General features: G+C 37.6%; 1 protein-coding gene across 2 annotated transcripts in view; it reads right to left on the bottom strand.

The window, feature by feature from the left end:
• CLYBL (citramalyl-CoA lyase) overlaps positions 1-25,694 on the bottom strand; it is a 250,714-nt gene that overhangs the window by 7,486 nt on the left and 217,534 nt on the right. For both annotated transcript variants that reach the window (XM_074983124.1, XM_074983133.1), the window contains exons 4-7: positions 23,168-23,269; positions 21,166-21,259; positions 19,352-19,519; positions 13,863-13,987 (exon numbers count right to left, since the gene is read on the bottom strand). In XM_074983124.1, coding sequence (XP_074839225.1) covers positions 13,863-13,987; positions 19,352-19,519; positions 21,166-21,259; positions 23,168-23,269 — 489 coding nt within the window. The remainder of the gene's footprint in view (positions 1-13,862; positions 13,988-19,351; positions 19,520-21,165; positions 21,260-23,167; positions 23,270-25,694) is intronic.

Here is a 25,694-nt window from a genome sequence, read left to right as displayed (position 1 = left end):
AAAGTGCCACAGGTCTTCTTGTTGCTTTTGAAGATACAGACTAACTCGCCTACCTCTCTGATACTTGTTGGAGCTTAGTTACCCCTTACTATGCTAGTAAATTGGGCCTGCATTTGGGCCCAAGGCATTTACAGTGAAATTTTATATTCTCTCAGATAGATAAACCTGTGTTACAAACAACAGTCATTTATGTGTCTACTGTGCAGTGGTGAGTAGGGTCTTAGTGAATCTACTTGGTATCCAACACTATCCTAAAGAGACTGGGAGGAAGGAGTGTGGGTTATACTCAGAAGACACCAACAGGAAACAAAGCTGGAAAGGAATTTTAAAAAAGAGACTAAGTGTAGCAAGTTCTCAGACATGACCAACAAAAATGAAAAGGTTTGCAAAATAAGGCCTATAGAAAAAATTTGAGCATGGTCAGTTTAAAATAATAGAGAGACAAAAGTTACAGACTATGACAAGGCAGAGGGATATTGTGGAAAGCACAGGCAGCAATTATTCTCACTACTTGCTGTAAAAACAAAATGGAACAAGATTGACACAGCAGGGGAACAATTTAAATTACACGTTAGGAAAAACTAATTGAATAAGCTGTCAAGACATAGTGGAGTTGCCATCAGAGATATTCAGGACTGAACTTTACAACACACAAGTTTGGATTATGTTAGTGTTCATTAGGCCAGAGGACCCATTTCATTATGCTACTCTTGGAAACATAGACCTGAGCTGATAGCAATGATTTCTAAAAAAGAATGATGTATGATGGTTAGGCCCATTAACCTGTAGTTTAGTGGGACACTGTGACTGTCTGTTGTTCTTGAACACTGGTACAGTAGCTTTTGGATATTCTATTCCAACAGGGCATCCTCAAATGTTTCCTTAACTTGTGACAAATGAAATATAAGGAGCAGCATAAAGAGATCCAGTGCTGGTCCATTGTGTTCTAAGATTAAACGATTTCCTGATAGAACACTTTGGTTGTGTGCTCTTGGGGAAGTGAAGGTTTTCTTCTCTACTACAATAGTATCTAAGAAGTTTTACTTTGTGGAACACTTCTGTTTGGTAAATGGCTTGGCCAGTTCAGATTTCCACCTCATGAAAATATCATAGAAATGTCTTTATGTCAGAAATACTCCATCATTTTTTTCCAGGTGAATTTAACTGCACTCAGAGGCTACGGTTACATTACTGAGTTTTGCCAACAAAACCGCAGTTTTGTTCACAAAACTGGTGGAATGTCCACTCACAAAATGTGTTTTATTGACACTTTGTCGACAAAGCTCAGCACTTTTGCTGTCAGTGTTCTGCCTCTCAGCCATGAAGCATAACGCGCTGTCGACAGATTCTGTGGACAAAAGGACTATGTGGATGCTCTGGCAGAGCTTTCTGTCAACACACAGGGCATCCAGAACAATGGGCAGCTCTGTTTGCTGTGCTTCTGGGTGCCTGTTTTGTCAAGAGAGTGGCTGGGTAGTCCAGCTACTCTGTCAACAGAGTGGAGTGCTCTCCCGGTTGGCTTTCTGTCGACAGAAGTTTTGTTGGGAAATCTCTGTTGACAGGTTGCTTTAGTGTAACCACAGCCAGAGTGGATTGCCATTCTGTTGGAAGTAAATCTTTATCTGGAGGGGTTCAGTTTCAATAGATTTTGCTTCTTGAGATCCTAGAGCAGCTTTGGAAAATAACTGTGAGTTGACCCTATTTTCCTCATAGAAAATAAATTCAGATCGTTACATGTCTGGTAATCAATGCTCACCTGAAAGAGGACGGTAAAATGCCACGCTCCATCAAAAAAGTCTTCATTAGGCCTCTGCTCAAGAAGTCCTGTCTCGAACTTTGAGCTTGTTAATTATTCCTGGCCTCTAAACTGCTGTTTCTATGATGTTATTAAGAAGGTCATGCAGAACAGTTCTCACATGATCTGGAGTCTTCACATTTCTTTGATCTCTCTCTATCAACTGGGGCAGGGCACAGAGCCTACCATGGACTTGGAGACCTTTCTGAGTGAAAGACGGGGAGGGATAGCTCAGTGATTTGAGCATTGGTCTGTTAAACCCAGCATTGTGAGCTCAATCCTTGAGGGGGCCAGTTAGGGTTCTGGGGCAAAAAATCCTGTGAGGGATGGGGTTTGGTCCTGCCAAGAGGGCAGGGGACTAGACTTGATGACCTCCTGAGGCCCTTTCCAGATCTATGAGAGGTGTATCTCCACACATTAAACTAGATGTACACAAATCCATGGGTCTGGATTTAATGCACCCAAGGGTACTGAGGGGATTGGCAGATGTCATTTCCAAGCCTTTGGCCATTATCTTTGGAGATCAGGAGAGATCCCAGATGACTGGAAAAAGGCAAACATAGTGCCCATCTTTAAAAAGGAAAGACGAACAATCCAGGGAACTACAGACTTACCTCAATCCCTGAGAAAATAATGGACAGGATCCTCAAGGAATCCATTCTGGAGAACTTTGAAGAGGGGAAAGTGATCAAAAGTAGTCAATATAGATTCACCTAGGGCAAGTCCTGCCTGACCAATCTGATTAGCTTCTATGACGAAGTAACAGGCCTGTGGACATGGGGAAGTCAGTTGATGTGATATACCTTGACTTCAGTAAAGCTTTTGATACAGTTTCCCACAACATTCTTGCCCATAGGTTAAGGAAGTATGGATTGATCCATGGACTATAAGAAGGACAGAAGCTGGCTTGATGGTTGGGCCCAACAGGTAGTGGTCAATGGCTCAATATCTGGATGGCAGTCGGTTTCAAGTGGAGTGCCCCAAGGCTCGGTTCTGGGGTCGTGTTGTCCAACATCTTTATTAATGACCGGGATGAGGGCCTAGACTGAACCCTCAGCAAGGATGCGGATGACGCAAAGCTAGAGGGAGAGGTAGATTTGTTGTAGGGCAGACACAGGATGCAGAGTGACCTGGATAAATTGGAGGATTGGGCCAAAAGAAATCTGATGCGGTTCAACAAGGAGAAGTGTAGAGTCCTGCACTTGGGATGCAAGAATCTCAACATTGTTGTAGGCTGGGGACTGACTGGCTAAGCAGCAGTACAGCAGAAAGGGACCTAGAGGTTATGGTGGATGAAAGGCTGGATATGAGTAACAGTGTGCCCTTGTAGCCAAGAAGGCTAACAACATATTAGGGTGCATTAGGAGGAGCATTTCGAGCAGATCCAGAGAAGTGGTTGTTCCCCTCTATTTGGCACTGGTGAGGCCACATCTGGAATATTGTGTCCAGTTCCACCCCCCCCCCCGCCACCGCCAGTATAAAAAGGATGTGGATGTACTGGAGCAGGTTCAGTGGAGGGCAACAAAAATGATTAAGGGGCTGGAGCATATGACCTATGTGGAGAGGCTGAGGGATTTGGGCTTGTTTAGTTTGCAGAAGAGAAGACTGAGGAGTGATTTAATAGCAGCCTTCAACTTCCTGAAGGGGAGCTCTAAAGAGGATGTTGACAAACTGTTCTCAGAGGTGTCAGATAGCAGAACAAGGAGCAATGGTCTGAAGTTACAGAAGGAGAGGTGTAGGTTGGCTATTAGGAAAAACTACTTCACCAGGAGGGTGGTGAAGCACTGGAATGCATTGTCTAGAGAAGTGGTGGATTCTCCATCCCTAGAGGTTTTTAAGTCCCAGCTTGACAAGGTCCTGGCTGGGATGACTAAGTTGGGGTTGATTTTGCTTGAAGCAGGGAGCTGGACTAGATGACCTCCCGAGGTCCCTTCCAGCCCTATGATTCTAAGATTCACAATGGGAGGTGTGAGCACCTCCCCACTCAGGTAACCTGGCTGGGATTGATCCTGCTTCAGGCAGGGGGCTGGACTCGATGACCTCTTGAAAGTCTCTTCCAGCTCTAGAGTCTATGATTCTATGACTCCTTTAAATGTGACGGCAATCGTTGATATAATTGACCCAAATGCTTTGTTGACTTGAGTGTGACAGGGATGGATAGGATTTTATGTGAGTGGTTCCAGTCTTTTTTTTTTCAGAAAGATCCCAGAACGGGGTGGCATCCAATTGCTCATGAACACTGAGATCTCTCATACAATACAGAATGTGGTGTTCTAAAGGGTTTTATTTTTTCAGTACTCTTGCTCCACATGTATTACTGGATAAGATAATCCACAATATAAGAACCAGAGGACACCAAATGAAATTAATGGATAGCAGGTTCAAAACTAATAAAATAAAGTTTTTCTTCACACAGCGCACAGTCAACCTGTGGAACTCCTTACCAGAAGACGCTGTGAAGGCCAGGACTCTGACAGAGTTTAAAAAAGAGCTCAATAAATGTTTGGAGGTTAGGTCCATAGATGGCTATTAGCAAGGGGTAAGGTATGGTGATTAGCCTTTTGGCGAAGGCAGGAGATGGATGGTAGGAGACAAATCGCTTGATCATTGTCTTCTGTTCACCTCCTCTGGGGCATCTGGCATTGGCTACTGTCGGCAGACAGGATACTGGGCTAGATGGACCTATGGTCTCACTCAGTATGGCCATTCTTATGTTCTTAATGAAATAATCTGGGTAAGACTATCAGGATGCAGATGATTGCAGTTCTGTGTGTATGTCATATAACCCAGACACCGTAGCATTTTATTTCCTCTTTAACCTACCTGAGACAGAGACTGAAGCTTGGAAGAATGTGATTGGGGATAAGTCAATCCAGATAACAAGGAGCACTAATTGTTTAGAATTGTGTAGGATAGTGACTGGCTCCACTATTAAAGACGTTTGCTCACACTTCATTAACAAGATTTATAATTTAGGGCTAATCCCTGAGAGAACGTGACTTAGGTGGACAGTAGTTCTTCTTTCATCTGCATTTGATCTTTTCAGGATCATCTGTGCCTTTGTGACCAGGAACCTGGATTGCTGTAATGTTCTTGATATGAGGGACACTACTGAAGGCCACTCTCAAGGTACTACAGGTATAGAACATGGTATCTACTTTCCTAAGCCATAGAAAGCACATTACACAGCAGCTCCAAATACAGTTGTGGCTTTCTAGCTGGTTACAAATGAAAGTCAAGTTGTTTCTTTTGACCAAAGTCCAAAATCATGTTTTGGGAACCAGCTTTCTGAGAAACTGCCTTTTCCACTAGCGCTGTCTTGATCACTGATCAGAAGATGAGCTCTGGCTAATGGCCCCTAGGTTTGATGTCTTCTTTGTCTCTTCTGTAAAGTGCCTTGTGCAAAGGTTTCAATGCCAGCGGATCTAGGGCGGGGTGGGCAATAATTTTGATGGACCGGGGGCCCCTCCAAGAATTTGGAAAGTGGTCAAAGGCTGCACTCTTCAGTGATATTAATTGAGGTGGTGGGGGGTCTGAGGTGGAGGTTGAATGCAGAAGGGAGCTTGGGCTACAGGTTTGGGGTGTAGGAGGGGGTGTGGGGTCCATGTGGGAGTTTGGGTGAAGGAGGCAGTTTTGACCTGTGGCAGGGGTTTGGGATGCAAGAAGGGTTGCAGGGGTTTGTGCAGTGACCTAGAGCAGGAGGGAGCTGTGACCCAGGGCAGGGGACTAGGGTGTAGGATCTGGAAGGGCGTATGGGTGCAGTAGGAAGGGCAGAGGATTGCGGGAGGGAAAGTCTGGGGTGCCACAGGAAGGCTCTGGACAGGAGACTTAACAGTATGGCTCCAGGCCAGCAGCCTACAGGACTCCGAGGCAGGATCTCTGTCTGCTGCAGCCCCACACTGCTCAAAAATGCTCCCTGCTCCACATGGCTCTCTGCTCCAGATGCCCAGTGGAGTGGGAGGCTTCATGCACTGCCTATGTCACCAGCAAAAATCTGTCAGCTCTTATTGGCTGAAAACTGTAAACTGGCCAATGGGAGCTGAGCTAGTTTGCAAGGGGGTGGGAACAGCACACAAACATTCCCCTCTCTCCCATCAGCTGGAGCAGATTAAGCTGTTTAAAACAGAGGCTGGCTGCTCTGTGTCTGAAGCAGTCTACAGGCTGGATCCAGTGGCTTGGTGGACTGGATCCAGCCTGCAGACTGTGTCTTGTCCACCCCTGCTCTTTGGCTTCTGGCCTGTCTAGTTGGGGAAAAACTGCCCTGTTCTACTTGGAAAAAACTGCCCACACCTAACAGAAAGCAAGATACAGTCTATAGACTGGGTTACCCAAGCAGCTTTGTTACCCATAACAGCTTTGTTCAATGTAAGGAGTCGCATAATGAATGGAGGTGGAAGACAAAGAACGCTCCACGTTCTGGGTGTTGTTGAAATAAGCAGTTATGCAAGATCCTTTCAGTGGAGGGCCGACTCTGTGAACACTCTGGCTATGTTTACATTACAGCGACCTTTCAAAAGAAGTCCTTCCGGAAGATCTCTTCTCAAAGTACTTCTTTCAAAAGAGTGCGTCTGCACACAAAAAAGCGGATCGAAAGAGTGATCCACTTCTTCGAAAGAGAGCGTCCACGCAGGCCCCACTCTTTTGAAAGAACAGGCCAGGGATCAAAACATCAGGTGCCATGAGAACTGTGCTTTCAAGAAAAAGGAGCTTTCCAAAGAAGCTTTTTAAATGAGGTGTTTGTTCTGAAATGGGAGTGGAAGAACAGTTTCAAAAGACGCGCTGCGTTCTTTCAATTTAATTTCGAAAGAACACTTTTTGTGTGTAGATGGGGCTCCACTGGATATTTTGAAAGAACCTGCTACTGTAGATGCGGCTTCAGTGGCAGACTGAATGGAGAAGTGAAGAATTGGAAATATGAGCTAGCCCATGCAAATTTCTCATACTTCTGATGGGAAGGAAAGAAGGAAATGTGTAAGCAGGCATCATCAAGTCTAGGAAACATTCCTCCACCATTGCTAGCTAAAAGATTCCATTTTAAACCTTTAAGCTTTACGAAATGGCTTACTCACGTCCAAATCCTAAAAGAAAAAGAAAGCCTCTTCTGAAGCTAGAAAGAATGTGGAATAAATCTATCAAAATCTGTTGGTCCTTAAGCCAACAAACTGTTGTGCAGTTTACAGAGCTAGATCTTCTGATCTGGGAGAAAGGAGGGAAGACAACTGTTTCAGGAAGGGGAGACAATAGGAGGGCATTAAAAGGACACCCAGAGGAAACTATGGGAAAAAGACCCAGGAGTTCAAAAATATGACTTTCCACTGGCAGTAAGCAAAATCCTTAGGCAAAAGCCCATGGAGGAAAACAAACCTTTGCACCTCTGCTTAGGGGCTCAGGCGAATGACTTGGGTTTATTTCCAAGAAAAGAAAAAATAATGGACACCTCCTCTTCCAAAAACTGGAACTTATGTCAATGCTTGTCAGGGAACCTCTAAACTACAAACTGACTACAATTTTTTCTTGGGTAAGAGGATTTAGGCTTATTTTCAGAGAAGTCAATATTGGAAGATTTTCCAAGATGGGTCAGGTAGAGTTGAATCCCAGTTTTCTTCCAAACCTCCTTTTTCTAAGGGAAAAGCTATGATAACAAACTAGGACAAGGTCCGCTTCCCTTTTCACTGATGAATCTCTACTGCTTAGGCCTTGTCTGCATGAAATTCCCCCGTCAATTTAACTTAATCAACTTCAGCTACACAAGTAGCGTAGCTGAAGTCAACATACCTACCGCGGTGTCTTCCATAGAATAAGGTCAACGGGGTCTGCTCTCTGTTGACAGTAGCTACTCTTTATCCTGGTGGAGTACCAGAGTTCATGGGAGAGCACTCAGAGATGGATTTCTTGCATCTAAGCGTCAATCCACTGTGTAGTGAAGACAAGACCTCAGTATGTCACTAAGGGCTGGTGGAGGATGTTTGGGAATGCCCAAAATGTCCTGAACAATATCTTTCTGGCTATAACAAGAAGAAGGTTCCTCTCTTCCCAGAAAAAGAACCACCCCAGTCAAAATTTGTCCAGGAGTTTATTCTTTACTTTTCTTTAATTCCTGCAGGTATCAAATAATAACTTGGACACACAGATGCAAGAGGCAGTCATCTAGAACATTTCAGGAGACAGGCTCCTTTTTCGTAACCAAAGGATCCTTTAAAATGATGTCAGACTAAACTGGGTATGTCTACAGTGCAATTAAAAATCTGTGACTGGTTTATGCCAGCAGACTTGAGCTAAGGACCTGTTTAAGTACAGTTTAGGTGTTTAGGCCAGGGCTGCAGCTTGTATTAACCATGCTGTATATTAGCCCCAGGGCTTCAGTGGGAAAAGCCTCAAAATCCACAGAGGGCCTGCTTGGATTGGTAGCAGCAGCAAGGAGTCAGCATATGCAGGATTAACAAACTAATGTACCCCGACCACTATGTAACACAGGGTGGTGATTTCCCCCAAATAGTTTTCTATAGAAGGAAATCTACCAGCTGTGCTATAGCACACCTCTTTGATCTCTTTTTTGAATAACACCGCTACAGAAGAGAACATTACAAATGACAAGTAGCCCTGTGGCACCTTAAAGACTAACAGACTTATTAGGTAATGAGCTTTCGTGAAACAGACCTAAAGGACTGCTTGTAATTGGTGAAGCTATAAACTAACATGGTTAGTCCTCTGAGACTATTTACCACGAAGAGACTTTAGTTAATAATATGGACTGGATTTTATGTGAAAAATCGACACCGCTGAGTGACTCAGTTAATCTGACCTGACTCCCAGTGTAGACAGTGCTAAGTTAATGGGGGCCCTCACTACCACTTCTCGGGGAGATGGAATACTATGTCAGTGAGATAGTCTATGTCACTACGTCAGTGAGATAGTCTCCCCGTCAGCTTAGATAGTGTCTTCTCTGAAGTGCTACAGCTGCCCTGCTGCAGTGTTTTAAGTGTAGACAAGCCCAGAATGAAGGAAGATCTTGGGGGCCAATGTCTTTTGACTAGACACACACACACACACACACACTGGCACCCGTGTTTCTTGTAAGCTGTGCACTTGCACAGCTTAACAGGAGAGATTCAGACACAGTCCAGTGTGATTAGCAGAGTGCCCACAGCTAGGTTTTTCTGTTTCTGCTGGTGGTGCACATTTACACATGCCTCAATGTACATAAAATTATTCTGTATGTGGCTGGAAAAAAATAGCAGGAACATTAATTGACACAGGTGCTAAGGAACCCTGTCCCAGAACAGCAGCCCTTTGGGAAGATAGTGGGAGCCAGATGCTGTAGACAGACAGAATCCTTACAGAGGGCTGGATCCCACTCCTCCTGCAGTCAGAGGAAAGACACTCACTGACCTCAAGTGGAGTTGGATCATTCCCAAATACAAGTTCTATCACACAGATTGTTTCCAAGATACAGTAGCCTGGGTTCAGACTTTTCTGAACAAAGACTGTTATGACAGGGCCATTGTGAGCAATTCCCTTGCAGACCAGATACTGTGTAAATAAAAGGGTTCCAGGAAGGACCATAAAAGCCACTGCATAGTTTGCCAAATCACTTGAGTTCACATATCATTCAGATGCCAAAGGCCTGTTAAGGACATTATACATACACGGTGCACACTCTCTTTCCCTCTCTCTCATTCTTTCCGTTTCGCCCTTTGGTGTCTAAAGCACTTAACCAAAGTTACAGCTTTGAATTGTGAATTACTAATCTTAACTTTAAATTACACTTCCTGTACATGTGACTTTTGATACAAAGTTTAGTTCTTTCTTTTCAGGTTGACCAATCAGGTTCCTTTACATTATTTACAATTTATTATTTTTGTAAAAACTTAATTGGGCTTTGACTTCATCCCTTTTCACTTCATGTTTTTGCTTGATATCAGATTAAAAACCAAAACTCAGACAACTGGTAAACACACTTTACTGTACCTAATCGAATATTTTGACTTAGGTTGCACGACACACAATTTGAATATATTTTAAAATAATTTGCTATTTGTATTACATATAAACAACAAAAGTGATGATTTTAGAAGTATTTGGGATCAAACTTGTCAGTCATGTAATGGTGGAGTAAGATGCATTTTGGCTGAGAAAAGGTATAAGGTAAAGCATAATGTAGTTACATTAAAAGGAGAGCTGTTTTCCCCCACACCCTATTAATACAGGTTTTACCTCTGAAAATTGGCATTATTTCATCTGGATTCATCCCTTATCTGGAAGGACGAGGGATGCTCCTGGACCAGAGGGCTAGGGCAGGAAGGCACCCAGGCAGGCCTCCTGGCAGCCCCACTTGGAGATATGATCCGAGAGCTGGCATCCCCAGAGCAGAGCCGTGCAGCTGGCAGCCCTGCATGGAGCCATGGTCAGGGAGCTAGCTAGCATCCCTGGTGCGAATCCAGGCCCAGGAGGCCCTCTGCAGCAGGCCAGTGGCGGTGGCCAGGGACCAGGGGCATTCACCTCCCCTGGTCTGGCAAAATCCTTCATCTAGGACCACTGAGGTCCCGAGGGTGCTAGACGAGGGAGGTGCAACCTGAAGCTTTTCTGGCTACCTTTGACCTACTTTTTTTGCATGTGAGTTATTCATTTTGCATACCAGCTGGGTCAGTTTCTACCCTTCTTTAATTTATATTTGTATCACTGTATCTCCACTGAGTGCAGTGGAGCTACTCCAGATTTAAATGAGAGCAAGAGCAAAATATACTTTACTGAATGCCACATACACTACCTTGCTTCTAGATCAGTATCTGTTTATGCCATTTTTAGACTTTAATAGGAGTTGCTCCTGAATTTAGTCCTAAGAATCACACATCATGTGACCCATACAATGCACTTCTTATTGAAAAATTACTGAGGCCGATTATAAAAATATTTGGCTTTCATGTAGCACTTTTTAGCCACTGATCTCAAAGCTCTTTACAGAGAATGGCAATTTAGTTCAACAAGGTCCAAATCAGACACAAATAATAAAGAACAAACAATACAAATATGGAGATCCAGTGTTTGGATCAGTGCTGTATATATTGTGTTAGTCATTCCCTTTTTTCATTACCAATGCATAGATCCCTATCCTGTTATTATTAAAAGGTTAATTAAAGTTTTGTCATTAGCTTCAGTGCACACAGGACCATGCCCATAATGTTATTCCTAATAAACTGGGAAGGAGAAACTTTTTTTTCCTTAGGGACTACAAGAGTTTTTAAAATATTTTAGAGTCCACCTGTGATCCTACTTCTTACTAACTCTGTTCTCACATGCAGGGACCACTGTGTCAAAGCATTTTAGTTTCCAAGATATAATAGTCTGATTTCAGCTTTTTCTCAAACAAAGATTACTGTGACTATTGTGTCTGTCAAACTGTGATAAATTATGAGAGCTGATTATTGTATTTTAATGCAAACTGCTGTTGACTAAGGGCATCAAACTTTGAAACCAATTAACAACAAACTGTGATCCTAGAGGTTGAAGACCAATAATTTATCTGTGAGCAACCTAACCACTGAAATCCCTTGCATTTATTTTTTCCAGCCTTTCAATCTTGATTAATAACATAAGAAAAAAAATGTGAGACTGAACAGTATGAACTAAAGCTATATTTTTGGACCTACTGACATGCAAGTTCTAATTTAATAAAGAAAAAGAAAAGCGGGAGTGGTGTTTCACTGTCTGCTCAATAGGATTTCTAAAAGCAATATGTGGAATATTTCTTACAAGATGGGATGGGAAGAGTTATTATTGTAATTTTAACATCTCTCTAGGACACCCAGCATGAGAGCTCTCCTGTGAGACACCTCTGGTTTAGAAAAATTAAATAATCAGACTGTTCAGGCTTTTCTTGGCGATGCATTTGTAAAACAGCAATAAAAATTCAGTTAAGAAGTTTGCAGGAAACATTGCACACAGCAATCTATTTACCCATTTTTTTTTGTTATGAAAACCTAACAGTATTTAAATATTAAGAATTCCAGCTAGCTCACAAAATAATTTGCCCATCCAGGTTTTTTGATAGATCTTTACACACAAAAAATAAGAAATATGTAAACTGGTTAGTAAAGAAGCCAATCTATATTTGCCAAAGGAGTAACAGAAGCTCCTAACCTAATTATAAAACACTTGTTAGAATAAAACTTTCATAAAGTGCTGATCAAGAAACCGGCATTTTGGGGTTAAACTGCCATTAAAATAACACTTTTAAAACAAATTATAGAAGTAATACTTTCCTAAGTCAGGATCTTTAAATGCCAGATCTGTAAGATTTTTTTTTTAATTTTATGCTACTAATATTGTAAACTACTATACATCCTCTTCTGCTACCAGTTATACAAATTACAGGCGTACTCTTTGGATAGAATGTTGGCACTGAATTCATATGGCTCAGGAAGTACAAGATGCAAATATAAATTTTCTTCTGGATCTGTCATTTGAATGTTAATTATTTATCTGCATATCATTGCCCTGGAAGATACCACCACTAGCATTGTATATGTCCAGCAAAATGCATTTGTAAGAGATGTAATGCGTATGAATCAAAATACTAAAAACTCATGCATGCATACTTTTTGTACATTCCTTGCATAAGGGAACCAGAGACAAAGATAATATAATGATGGAGACCTGACACAATTACCAAGACTGACACCCAAATATCACAATGATGGACATGTCAATAGTATCTAGATACTGTAGATAGTGAAAGGTAGAGCACTAACTGTTACTTCATAATAGCTTTATTAAGTGCAGACGCAAATGAATCACAAATTTGCTATGACCTTTCTACGATTTCTAATATGCAATCTTTATTGCATTAGAAATGTGTGCAAAAGGGGAAGATATAACTTCCAATGTGTTTTCACACACCATAAAGTAAAGGAATTTATTGGGAACATTTATACTCTACCAGTAAAAAGGGCAAATTTGTAATTATTCTTCTGTGTTCAGTTTTACTTCAGAACATTTTTTACTTATTATTATATTAACTGCAAAATAAAACTATAATGCTGCTGCTGCTGCTGCTGCTGCTGCTGCTGCTGCTTAGTATTTTGCACTTCAATTTTTATAAACACACTTCAGACATTTCAGTTTGTGTGCAATTAACTATTCTAGACATTAAAACTCCCCAGGCTTCTTAACAGTCTTGGGTTTGGCTGTATATATAAGATAAACATACTTAGCTGCAACTTTTTCCCTTTCAAAAAGAGGCAAACTGGATTATAGCAAATAACCTTTAAGATAATTAACTGACAATGCTGCAACTAGCATAAAATCTTCCTTCAGGCGACCCCTAATTTGAGTATTACTGGCACAAAGTGGAGACAGATTGTACATCACCACCGCAATATTTACATAGCAGAAACCCACAGAGCAGGAAACGTGAGGCTCAATGATGCACTAAATTAGGAACAATCATATTCTAGTGTTAATTTGCTTTCCACTCTATCCAAATCACAGGTCCAGAAATTGCTACAAATACACAGAAAATGTTCCCACTTTTAATTATTAAGAGCAACATTTGGCAAACAGTTATGCACATAAGTAACTTTATTCATGTGTTTAAGCAGCTGCAGAATCAGACCCCCATAACTAAAGAGATTTTATCAGATACTGTTTAAGAATAAAGAATTTCAACTCTATTTATTTCATCCCACAATTAATACCAAAGCAAGCAGATATTTTTTTCTTCCATGCTACTATCCTTTGATCGAATAATAATAAAATAATAATAATAATAATGTATTCTTAGTATTATTGATAATTAATAATTTAAATCGTATTTTAATCCCCTAAGCAGCAAATTTTATTTAAAGGATAAAAGGCAAGCAAGGGAATACAGCAAGTGCATTTGTAAATGTGTTTGAAAGTTGCATATATATTGTAAATATTCTAGCTGTATTCTACCCTGATATATATTTTGTGAAAAACACCAGAAGCTATTGTATACTTTTTAATTTTTCTTACATTTAAATTTTATTATTAAATTTAAATATTATTCTAATTGGTCTTCTATATGTGGTATTAATAAAATATTTACCTTTCCTAAACGCTGATGGTCTTCAAAAGCAGAAATCAGTTCTTGTGACCACTTTATTTTTTCAGGGCTTGGAGAGAACTGCTCCTGGACAACAGCAATTTGGTTAGGGTGAATCACCTGCTTACCTACAAAGAAGATTAATAACGCCAGAATCATGCATCAACAAACAGATGTTCAACAAAATGTCCCAACCACTTGAGGCTCTTAAATGCCTCATAGACTTTATGTTAAATAACTAATTATTTGACTAGATTTCTTGTATTATTAAACTGAACAACAACATTTAGCTAGACACTATATGAACAAATATATCTAAGGCAAAAGTTGTATTTATTACCAATCAAAAATACATGTTTTCAACCACCCATTTTAATCCATGCATTTTCCTATTGTTACTACAGGTGTAATGATAGACACATCTTGTCAATACTAATTTAAGTACAAAGTATCTTCCAATTGTAGCTATATAAAAATGGCATCAGAAACTTACAATTACTGTTTTTTGAAAAATTAAATAACCTAAAATAATATTTAAATAATAAAATAAGCTATATTTCATTGATAGCTTTCTTAATTCAAAAAATTATTAATTTGTACATTCCCATACTTTGTTTAGCATCTAAAAATATTCATATTCCCACTCCTCAGAATGATTAGTCAGTTACTGTGGGTGTATTAATGCTTTTCTTTTTGTTGTATTAATGAACTTAAAAGGTACAAAGAGGCTTAGGTAGGCATCTTTTTATCCTTTTGTTTGTGTGTGTGTGCGTGTGTGTGTGCATGTAAAAAATTAAATTTTGCCTGCGAATTTTAGTAAAGATTTTCACATTGGATTGCTGAATCAGTTATAATTCAGACTGTATATGCCTAAACAACTATTTGTTCAACAATTTTTAAAATAGTATTTACATTCTTGATTTTTTCAAAAGGAATTTTCACATGTGTGATTTTGACTCTTTTATTTGAAATCATTTTTTGAAGTGTGATTTTGATTTTTTTTAATTTGAAATAATTTTAGAATTCTCATTACAAAGAAACTGTACTGCAATCTCCATGGAGGAGATTTTAATTTTCCTTTTCAACAAATACAAATCGTTACAAATTAGGAGCCCATCCTTGAAACCTTTACTCAAACGAATAGCCTTTCTTCACAGGAACATACTCATGTTGCTCATATTCCCAGAACCATGCAATACTGGAATCTCTCACGTAAGCAGTAACTGTTTAGTCAGACTACCTGTGTGAATAAATACTATTCATGGCCCCAAACTTGTGTCAGGATCTGCTAGTTAGCATAATCTGGTACCTTACTGACCCAATGGGTCTCCACATGAGTGCAGAGGTCAATACTAGTGGATCTTGGTGGACGATCAGTGCACATGTACGTAAAGGTTTGTGGTGCTGGGTACTAACTTGTGTTTTTTCCAAGTAAAAGGCTATTTTTAAAATTTCCATTTAAACTGAAGCTGGATACATTATATATAAATAAATGATTTCATATAGTAATTCACATATATTACCACGAAAATGAAGCATACCCTTTTTAATGATTTAGCAACTAGAAAATATTTGCAATAATTAGCATCACAATCATAAAATTTAGTAGTACATAAAAATAAATTTGTAAACCAAGCTAGCCTAAGATTTTCTTTACAAATAAAACGTGTTCAGATTATCACATTTCTTAGATGAATTTGCCACAAAAACTCAATTTTATTTTATTTCTGGTTACACAAGCCTTTATTTACAATCCTCAAGGAATCCATATATTTAGATTCTGAAAATCTAATCTGCTACAGAAAAATTAAAACAGCCATTTAAAACTTTAAATACTTTAATAACTATTTTGTTGAAAAGAAATTACATGAATAGAACATTTCTTTTGCTAATGTACTTACCTTTAATTGTACTTATAAAGAATTTTTAGTAAAATCAAATGATAAAAGTGAGTAAATTAATAGTATTCTTGGTTTTAATTTGCTTTATTTTTAATCATTAAACTGGTTATTCTGAAATTAAAGATTCTACACATAATTCACAGCAAAGCCTGCACAGCTTAACTTCCAGGAAAATACATTTTCATTATGCATGTAAAATAACAACAAAGAGTTAAATACAATAAAAAAATCAAAATAGCGCTGTAATTATTTTTAAAAGGCAACTGCAATTCTGTATTAAAATTAGATTTTTAAAGGTTTTAATAGTAAAAATTTACAATTGGTGGCATTGTAAGATTGGCAAACAGATTATAGAAAACATAATGTAACATTTGATTTATGGCATGAGTTGCCTTTTGCCACATCTTATGTATCCAAACAACTGTATAATAGAGTTTAATGCCATGCAGGAATGAAGCAAATATTTTAAACTGAACTGTTGTTACTGACGAGTTACTGAGAGGGTGCAAAATTGGAAGACATTAAAATTTATGACCATGAAATCCTTTTTACAGTACCACTTGATATATCGTGCTTTAAATCAATACCTGTCAAGTGTTTAGGTAACTATATGATGGTGTCATTTTTGTCTTGTACAAAAGACTGCAAAAAGAGAGGAAAACCTATAGTGTTTCATATTTATATCTAGCGTCTCAGCATGTAGCACTGGAATAGTCATCTAAATCAGCTATTAAAGCTTTATTCTAAGGTTTACTTATTTTTGAATATAAACATTCCTGAAGCTGATAACCATTTATACAGACAACACATTGATTTAAAGTCCATATTTTATGGCACTATAAAACATATGCTGCTGTAAAAGTAATCCTGTTTTACAAAAATTCTACAGTGGCTAAATGATAATTGGAAACATCCATTATAGGCATGCACATTTACTGCAGAAACAATAGGCTGCTTACAATGTCTAGTTTAAAAGAAAATAAGAAGAAAATTTAGATACTATGGTGGTGATGCTAAGATAAGCATTTAAATACATAGAAATACCATTTTGTATTGTGTAACTATATATTCTGAGATGTGCACACTATATAAACTTCAACAAACATATTCTGACTACTTTACATGGGTTAAAATTCACTGCAGGCCTATGTAAATATATATAAGTTTGCTGAATATTCTGGAGTTGCATCAATTTAGGAAGAGAGTGAATGTGGCCCTAGGACTCCCAAATAAGTATTTATTTTCTCTGTATCTTGCCAATTAATTGATTAACCATTTTTTTAGCTGTGTGAAATATTTAGCTAATTGTAGTCACACCTTCATCTTCAGTGGCATTATTTGTGAACAAAACTAGCAGGATTTGACCCAAAAATATTTTAAAATACATGAGAAATAAGCAGTTGGAACATTCATTAACATTTAATATAATATCAGGATTTTTTTATTAAGCTACTAGACAGCTGTATGAAATATGGGGGTCTTTAAACAAAAACAATCCAGCGCTTTTCCGCCCAGTAGAAGATCACTGATTATGACTTCACATTTGACTGGACTATTTATAGATGATATGTTGGGACATTATATTTTCGAGATTTTCTGGTTCTAGCCGTGGAGTGACACAGAGGAAAAGGAAAAGGCTGAGAATTCATGTTAATGAGTTCTGCCTTTTCTGCAGGTCTTTGAATTTCATATAGAAAGGCCAAAGACTTTCCAAGACTGAATTAGGAATTAATTTCCCTTAGCCTGAAATTGTCAGATACCAGCCTTCTACTTATGCCATATCTGAATATGACAACTTCAGTCACATTTTTGTATTTTGAAACAAACTGCAGCTCCACACTTACTTTTCTAAAATCCCTCTATGCTGATACCAGATGACTTCCTATACACGTTCACTTGGAGCCCAAATGTCGGGTTAGTAACGTCCAAAATTTTCTAATTTATGCACCTAAATAAAATGGCCTAATTTTCAAAGATGCTTGGCACCTGCAGCACCAACTGACTTCAAGAGGAGTTGCAGATGCTCACAGCATTTACAAATCCAGTAATTTTATTTAGGTGCCTATATTAAAAATGTTTGTCTATGTGTCTTAACCATCAGCAGGTAGTGAAATCAGAGAGACTGTCATATTCCTATCAACATCAACAGGCATATGATGGGGCTATGAAAGTCCACAGGGATGTAAGTAATGTTCCATCACTTTGGGACAATAACAATTTTGCCCCTAAATCAAGATTCAGATTTTGAAAGTACCAAGGTTTAACGGAGACTAAGGCAGACTCTGTACTGAAGAGAGACCAGAGTTACTACTAATGTAATGAGAGACAGGGTGAGTGAGGTAATATCTTTTATTAGACCAACTTCTGTTGGCGAGAGAGAGAAGCTTTTGGGTTTGCATAAATCTCTTCTTCAGGCATTCTGTGTTGTTTTTAACAGAAAAGTGTGAAACTATTAGGCTAACTTTTAGTTTTCTTTTGATATTTTTGTTCAGATAATGAAAGTGCTCTGAAATAACATATGCCATTACTTTTACTTTGAAAAGTGTCACCTCTAGTTAGATCACTACCCCAGGATATATTCTTTCAATAACCAATACATAAATAGAAACAGAGAGGGAGCTGTGCTAGTCTATACACTATCAAAACAAAAAGCAGTCAAGTAGCACTTTGAAGACTAGCAAAATAATTTATTAGGTGAGCTTTCGTGGGACAGACCCACTTCTTCACATCATAGCCAGACCAGAACAGACTCAATATTGAAGTGGGTCTGTCCCACGAAAGCTCACCTAATAAATTATTTTGCTAGTCTTTAAAGTGCTACTTGACTGCTTTTTGCTTCAATACATAAATATGCAGCTGATTTGAGTCTAACCTGAGTTATAATTTTTGAAAGAAATAATCTGAAGTGTTAGTACTAAGTTTTAGAATTCTATCCTGTATAGCAAATGGTACATTTCTATCGCAAAAGCACCATCTTTTGGTTGCTGCAATGTCTCACTGGTGATAGTGAGTGATGTGGTATACCAATTACTACATAACCGTCAGTGTTACAGGACTCCGTTGCAAGGAGCCTGTTGGTCTTGCCGTCTGCCAATACCTGTAGGTGCCACCAGGTGCACAGGCACTTACTGGGAGGGGAGCCAGAATATGGAAAATCAAATCAAAGAAAACAACATGACAATAACTTCCACATACTAATTAGCATATGGGGGGATTTGATCTACTCCCTAATCCTAAATGAAAGAAAAGAAAGAAAAAAGAAAGAAAATTGTTTTAAAATCCAAAAAATAATAAAAATATTTCAGCTGTTCACCACAGAGCACAATATCATCTCTCACTCGATTTGTCTGTCAGGAGGAATCACATATTGTACATCTTATACCTAGTCTTTCATTCAAAAACAGTGATACACTTGATGCAATTTTGAAAAAGCAGCCTCTGATTTTGCAGTCTGATTTTTTTGTTTGAATGTTTAAAGCATAAGTAATTGGGGATGTCTTTGATAACACTGACCGATCAACAACTGATCTATGCACCTATATTTATTGAGGAAAATACATATATTTTGCAGGCACTGTCAGATGACCATACCAGTGAAACCCATTAGGGCACCCTCTCTTGACTGCCTACGGAGCCCATCTTCATCTTGGAAATCGATGTACACAATGTCTATAGCTTGTAGGCCAAAAGCCTTTGCTGTGACAACAACTTTTTGCCTGGCGTATAGAATATCATGAGTTTCTTTACTATTTGTAGCACCTGAGAAAACAATAAATAGAAAGAAGTTAACTTTGTTTTTAAAATCTTGTCCTTTGAGGCTTTCTCAGCACAACATTTCTTTGAGTTTTCATTGACATCATTTTTTTAAAAAAGAAAAATATTGAGGGATACAAAGGTAACTGACCAAGTGTTATACAGAAATAACTGAAACAGTTTGGTTCGGCCAGCGTTAAGCTTCTCCAGAAACAATATATTCTTTGTGTCTTAGTTTCTGAAATTTAGTGCATAATTTGGTTCAAATCATAGATACTGAGATTGAAGACAACGAGAGTGTTGGCTGAGCAAGGGCTGCACGAATCCACCTTCAGTAATTATTTGCTTCTCTGGCTTATTGTAATGGCACTGAAAAGCATTACACCAAGAGGGGCGTTACACAGATGGACATGCTACGTCTAACAAAATGGTTAAAAACTCACACTGAGAACAGAACTGCACTTTCCTTGGTTGTGATTCTTGTCACAACTGAGGTTCTTAGCAAAATGTTTAAGCTTTAGTATTTGGAAGGGAAATTTTGAAAAATTAGGACAGATGACTTTTGAGAGGGAAAAAAAGCATTCATAAGACTTACTGAGTCCTCAGTCTGTCAGATAAAAACATTCTCACATGAATCTTGGCATAAAATAATAATAATAGTAGTAACCTGTTCTCTTTTCCTTAGTTCAGATAAGGATGATCAATTTGTATAGAATAATTTGTTCTTAATTGTTACGTTAGAACATGTTCACATTTCATTAAGACTTTGATACTTCTCAGCTGTACTTGTTGCCTTTAAGGAGTGCATAGCTGAATCAGATTAAAAAGAGGCATTTGGCAGGTAATATCTCTGTTAAGCAAATAATTTACAAAAGGGATTTTGAAATGTTTCTGACTTTGGTAGAAATGGTAATATCAGCTTAACACAAGTCTATGAAGAGATATGACTGTTTTGACCTAAGGAGTGTTTATAGTACATTTATTAAAGCAAAATGTAATAAGGAAGTATTGTGAGTATTATCAAAATACACTTAATTGTAAATAATGTTAAAAACAGACACCTGGTAATTTGACATGAAATACAGTTCTTGAGAGAATATACAGATAAAATATGCATATGAATATTACAAGCTTACAAAAAACTTAGCGATTTAGCATTTTTTTTTTAATTTTTGCTACACTGTGACAACAAGAAACAAAAAAAAAAGCCAGTGTTTTGGAAGTCATCATTTTATCAAGTTCTGGATTTCAAAATGCTAATGACATAATTTATAGTAATAAAAATTATGCAGAAAAATGGGGAAATGTATTGATACAAGTATGTACAGACTCATATGGTTTGAGTTCTTTAGTTACTGCAGTCAGCACAAATGAAAAAAAAAAGATAGGGTTACCACACGTGAACTATCAAGAAAGAGGACACCCTTCAGAAGGAGTGTGTCTATATCAGTATCTATCAACTCATGTTGTATTAATGTACTCCATATACTACAGTACATTAATACAATGTGTGTTGGTAGGCACTGTTACAGATACTCCCTTTCAGGGGTGTCCTCTGTTTTGAAAGTTCAAACATGGTAACTTTAATGAAATACCACCAGCATATTCAACTAAAAACATAATATATTTATAATAAACAAACAAGTCAGAACCTATACTGGCACGAAAATCCTCTCCTCCAAAGACTACTGCATCCAAATGAAGGCCAACTTGGGATCCTTTACTTAATGTTTCTTCACAGACTGCCTTCAAATAAGAACACAACATTAACTTTCACTGGAATGCAGGAATGACAGAGAGATATTGTACCTACTCATTTCATTATCAAAATCTGGAAATCTTTCAGTTAAAATTGCTCCAACTAAACAAAATACTGTCACTACTATACTGCAAAAGAATGTCTTAAAATGATTCAGAGCAAACTCTACAACAGTACGTCTGCATATGAATATATATACGGTAGCTACAGCATACACTACTGGATTTCCTACCCTTTTTCTCCCTTCAAATATGAATGAGCTTACCACAATGCCATGGATACAACTGTGATTGGCACTTTAGAAATGTGTATAATTACAGTAAACTAAGTGCTTATTAAATACTGTCCAAAATAAGTACATGCACTTTACTTTAACAATTTATGCTTTGGCATGTCATAATTTTGCATCTCAAACAAAGACCAAGATCTCTTTTATTAAATAAATAATAGTTGAAAGTTTCAACTTGTTGTGGATTCCTTGTTGGAAGAATTCCTTGCTGAAGAATTTAAAATATTTAATATTGTCAAATGCAGCTAAAAGATAGGTCCACAAAGTTAAAAATGCAACAAGTAGTGCAGAGATGTATTAATGTAAAAACAAGCAGCACTTAAATATATATATACAGAAATGCACGTCCACATTATTGCTATTTTACACAAGAAAATTTTGATATTAATAGTCTTGAAACATACGGTATGCCTAGAGAGACAGATGTAATTACTAATTGTACTACTGGGCATCCATATGGAAGAGCTGAGGGGATAAGAAATTATTGTTATTATTATTATTCTACTTTATACTTTAAACTGCAACTCTCCTGCCAACACTGAGAACTATGGTATTTATTAAGAATTCTACAATAAAAGATCACAATGACAAAATTCTTTAAAAAAAATCTCTGAGTACTGACAGTGAACATGAATGTGTTTGTCCAGTAATGTTTTAGATTATGTTCCAAGCTATATTTAAACTATGCAGTAAGAATAAGTGGTTTTTGCTCTAGATACACATATAGACAATGAGGCTTCTCAACAGTTCTTTAAACACTCCAAATATACAAGTCTTCAATTACTCTGAAACTTTTCTTTGAAGCATTAGGAGAAGAATGTTGCATTGCCAGTGAGTGCATTTGATTTTCCATTTCATCATTATTGGTGTCCCCTGTAGAAACACAGGCTAAATATTGAGACTGGTGGCCATTTGTATTTTATGAGTGTCAGGTCATTCAATTTGCAAATAACACTGGGGAAGATTTAGACACAATCTTCACACAAGGCAGAGAAAAAGTATAATTTGAAGTTAAGTGAACCCGCAAGTAAAAAAATCATGTTGTTCAGACATTGGGTACTTTAGAACTTCAGTTACACTTCTAAGTACAGAATACAGCTATGAAAACAAACATGAATTACTATTATTTGTTCTCAGAGTAGTTATATGACATTGGGAAGTATTTTATAATGAGACTCCATTATAAAAATACCATGGTGCGATTACTGAAATTATGAAAAGATTATAAACAGAGAGTTACACGAAGTCAGCTATGCTAGATACTAAACAGTCAATTTTACTACAATAATTTGAGCTCTCCAGATCTTTTCAGAGAATATCTCCATATTTTAAAACCAATCAAAAGTAAAACAAACAGGTTTTTATTATATAGTCTTTACATATTATCTGGAATTGGCATTTCAATGACATATTTTAGATTTTGCCAAGGCTTTTACATAACAACATGAGATATAAAACATACAAGCTTTTTGGGGACTGTAATCCTTTCATTTTCAACTCTCCTATTTAGATACATTTCTTATTTAAAGGACATAAACTATTTAACATATACCTAGGTTGTCAATAGGATAAAATAAGAACTCTTTACCACATCAAGGTGCCTTACCTTAAAATTGAGCAACCCCATTGCAGTTTCCACAAAAGGGATTAAATTCATTGGTTCTACAAGTGTTCGGCCTTTTAAGTGATATGAAAATTTGTCTGAAAACTAAAACCAGAACAACATTGTAAGTTACCAGAGGAAAAAAAAAAATTTACAAATATCCATATGTCTGCACACCTTTTCAGATAGTTCACCTGGCTATAATGACAAAACAAACAAAACCAGAACTGTAATAAACCCTCCCCTTCAACCTTTCAGCTAGGTCTGTTCTGAGGCCTACATTTCTGAACTGCAACATTACTGTCTATTTTGAAGTTTAAAGGTTTAATTGTAAAAACATTTGCTTAACACCTACCACCTAATGGAGTTACATGCAAATCAGCGGGCTCTTAAAAACAATGACGTGTTGATATACCTGACGTCCTGTTTTGTTTCATGTCTAATACTAACATCAGTGTAACTGTTCCGCAGCCTTCTAAGTGGCATCCATATTATTCATTACGGCACCGTTACCCTTTGTTCAGTAGGCTTTTCTTCATAATTTTTAGCTTACCTAGGAAGGCCTTAAAAAGGAAGTTTAATTCTTTGAAGACCAAAGCTTTCCAATTTTTTCCATGAGACCAGTTCACAGCTAGCTCTGAGCTGCCAGTGGGGTAGCCCAAATTCCAAAATCTATCATCTGGAAACATACAAAAGCTCTTGCACAGATTTTTCTCCTTTCAAAAGAAAAAAAACCCCTATATTGTAAATCTATTATGTCTGTCTAGATCTGGTAATTTGTGAGGAGATAAACATATCACAGGTATGGTAGAAGATATTTTAGTAAATAAAGACAAAAATAACAGATACATCCATTTTAAATTTAAGGAATATGCAACCATTAATGGATATCAAAGGAAAAGGGAATTTTAATCATCTCTCCATTCAGTCTCAGTTGGGTAAATCATATCTAAGAGATTTGCATAAATATAAACCATCAAAGACTTTTCATCTTCAAAGGGGGTTTCAAGACCCTATAAGCTTTGTACTGTAATCATCACAGGTCACAACCCTGCAGGAATAAGGCTGCTATGGCAACATAAAAAACTAATGCTTAAGGCTTAGCATAATATTCTGACTAATAGAAAGGAAACTCATTTTAAAAGCTGGCAGCCTATTTACCAGAAGCTGGATTAGAGGTGTTATTTCCCCTTTTAGCTTCCCCCCATCATCCCTCCCCAAAAGAAAGGAAAATCTAATCACTGAGATCTTTAAAAAGCTTTTGAGCAATTTGCAGTAACTTTACAATTGGGCCAAAATAAATCACAGCTTTTCACGATGAAGAATTCTGCCATCCCCACATTTTTCTGTGCATCATCATCACATCGTCTCTTCTGTAACTTTCCCCAGAGAAAAGAAGTCTGCTATAATATATAGAATTAAGAAAATCACTGCAATTCAAATGCATACGTGAACAGTGTCTTAGAAAGTGCAACAAAAATAGTAAATTTCATATAGGTCAGAGTATGAACATTAGAAACAGTGCCCTAAAATAATTTCAGCTTTAGTTCTCAATATCCTTATATGTTTTCGTCATTTAAATATAAACAGTATTAACGGATGCTAGGGCTTGATAACTTAGATTAAGGTTGAAATGAAAGAATTCCTTTTAGATATGAAACATTTTAATAGTTACCTTATTAGATTTCTTTTTAAAAATGCTCCATTTTAATATATTTGGTTTTGAGATAAAAAAGAGAATTTTTAATTAAATGCTGTGCCCTTCCTCCTTCTTTTTATAATTTGTTATAAGCACAAATACAAAAGGTAACTAGTGGAGAAGTTTCAATTAATTTTTTTCAAAAGGAGACGATTAAATATTTCCGGCCTGGTAAAGTGTTCATTTCAGTGAGAGAGGGAGGGGAAAAAAGGAGGCGGGGAGGGGGAGAAACAAAGATTGGGGAGGGGATGAAGTAGCAGGCCTCAGCAATTCTTTCAATTCCAGAGCACACCCAATAGCGCGTTGGGAAGAATGCACACTGTTCAGGATTTGTGGGAGAATTGTCCCATGACAAAGGAGGGAGAGTTACGCTTGTTATAGTCCAATAAGCCATGCCAGTCAAACAAGTACCCTTACGAGGGACAAAAGGAAAGCAAGAGATTCTCACACAAAAGAAAACAAGTAAGCCCATCTTTTAGTTGTGCATCAGCCTCCAGGTTTTATGTTTCACATACAAAAAAAATTGAGCAGAAAAATAAACAGCCGAAGGCACCTGTTATGTCAAAAAATTAAACATTTTTTAAAAACTGTGTTATTAAACTTAACTCAATCTCTGTTTTCAAAGATTTATCAAAATGTAACAGGTCAAAAGAACAGACACTAAGATGCAACCTAATGCAATTTTATTTTCTAAGGGGATGGTGTTTGGTGTGAAAATTAGCCATTTGAAAAGTCGGACGATGGGAGGGACAAAGTCTTCAGATTTCATACCAATGAAAAACACATTAGGTGCTAGTAAAGGCCCTGCCTTTATGGAAGCATGAATATTCA

Source organism: Carettochelys insculpta, chromosome 1 (assembly GCF_033958435.1).
Source record: "Carettochelys insculpta isolate YL-2023 chromosome 1, ASM3395843v1, whole genome shotgun sequence".
Taxonomy (NCBI): Eukaryota; Metazoa; Chordata; order Testudines; family Carettochelyidae; genus Carettochelys; species Carettochelys insculpta.
The sequence above is the reverse complement of the archived record's forward strand: the minus strand, read 5'-3'. Positions and strand labels throughout refer to the sequence as shown.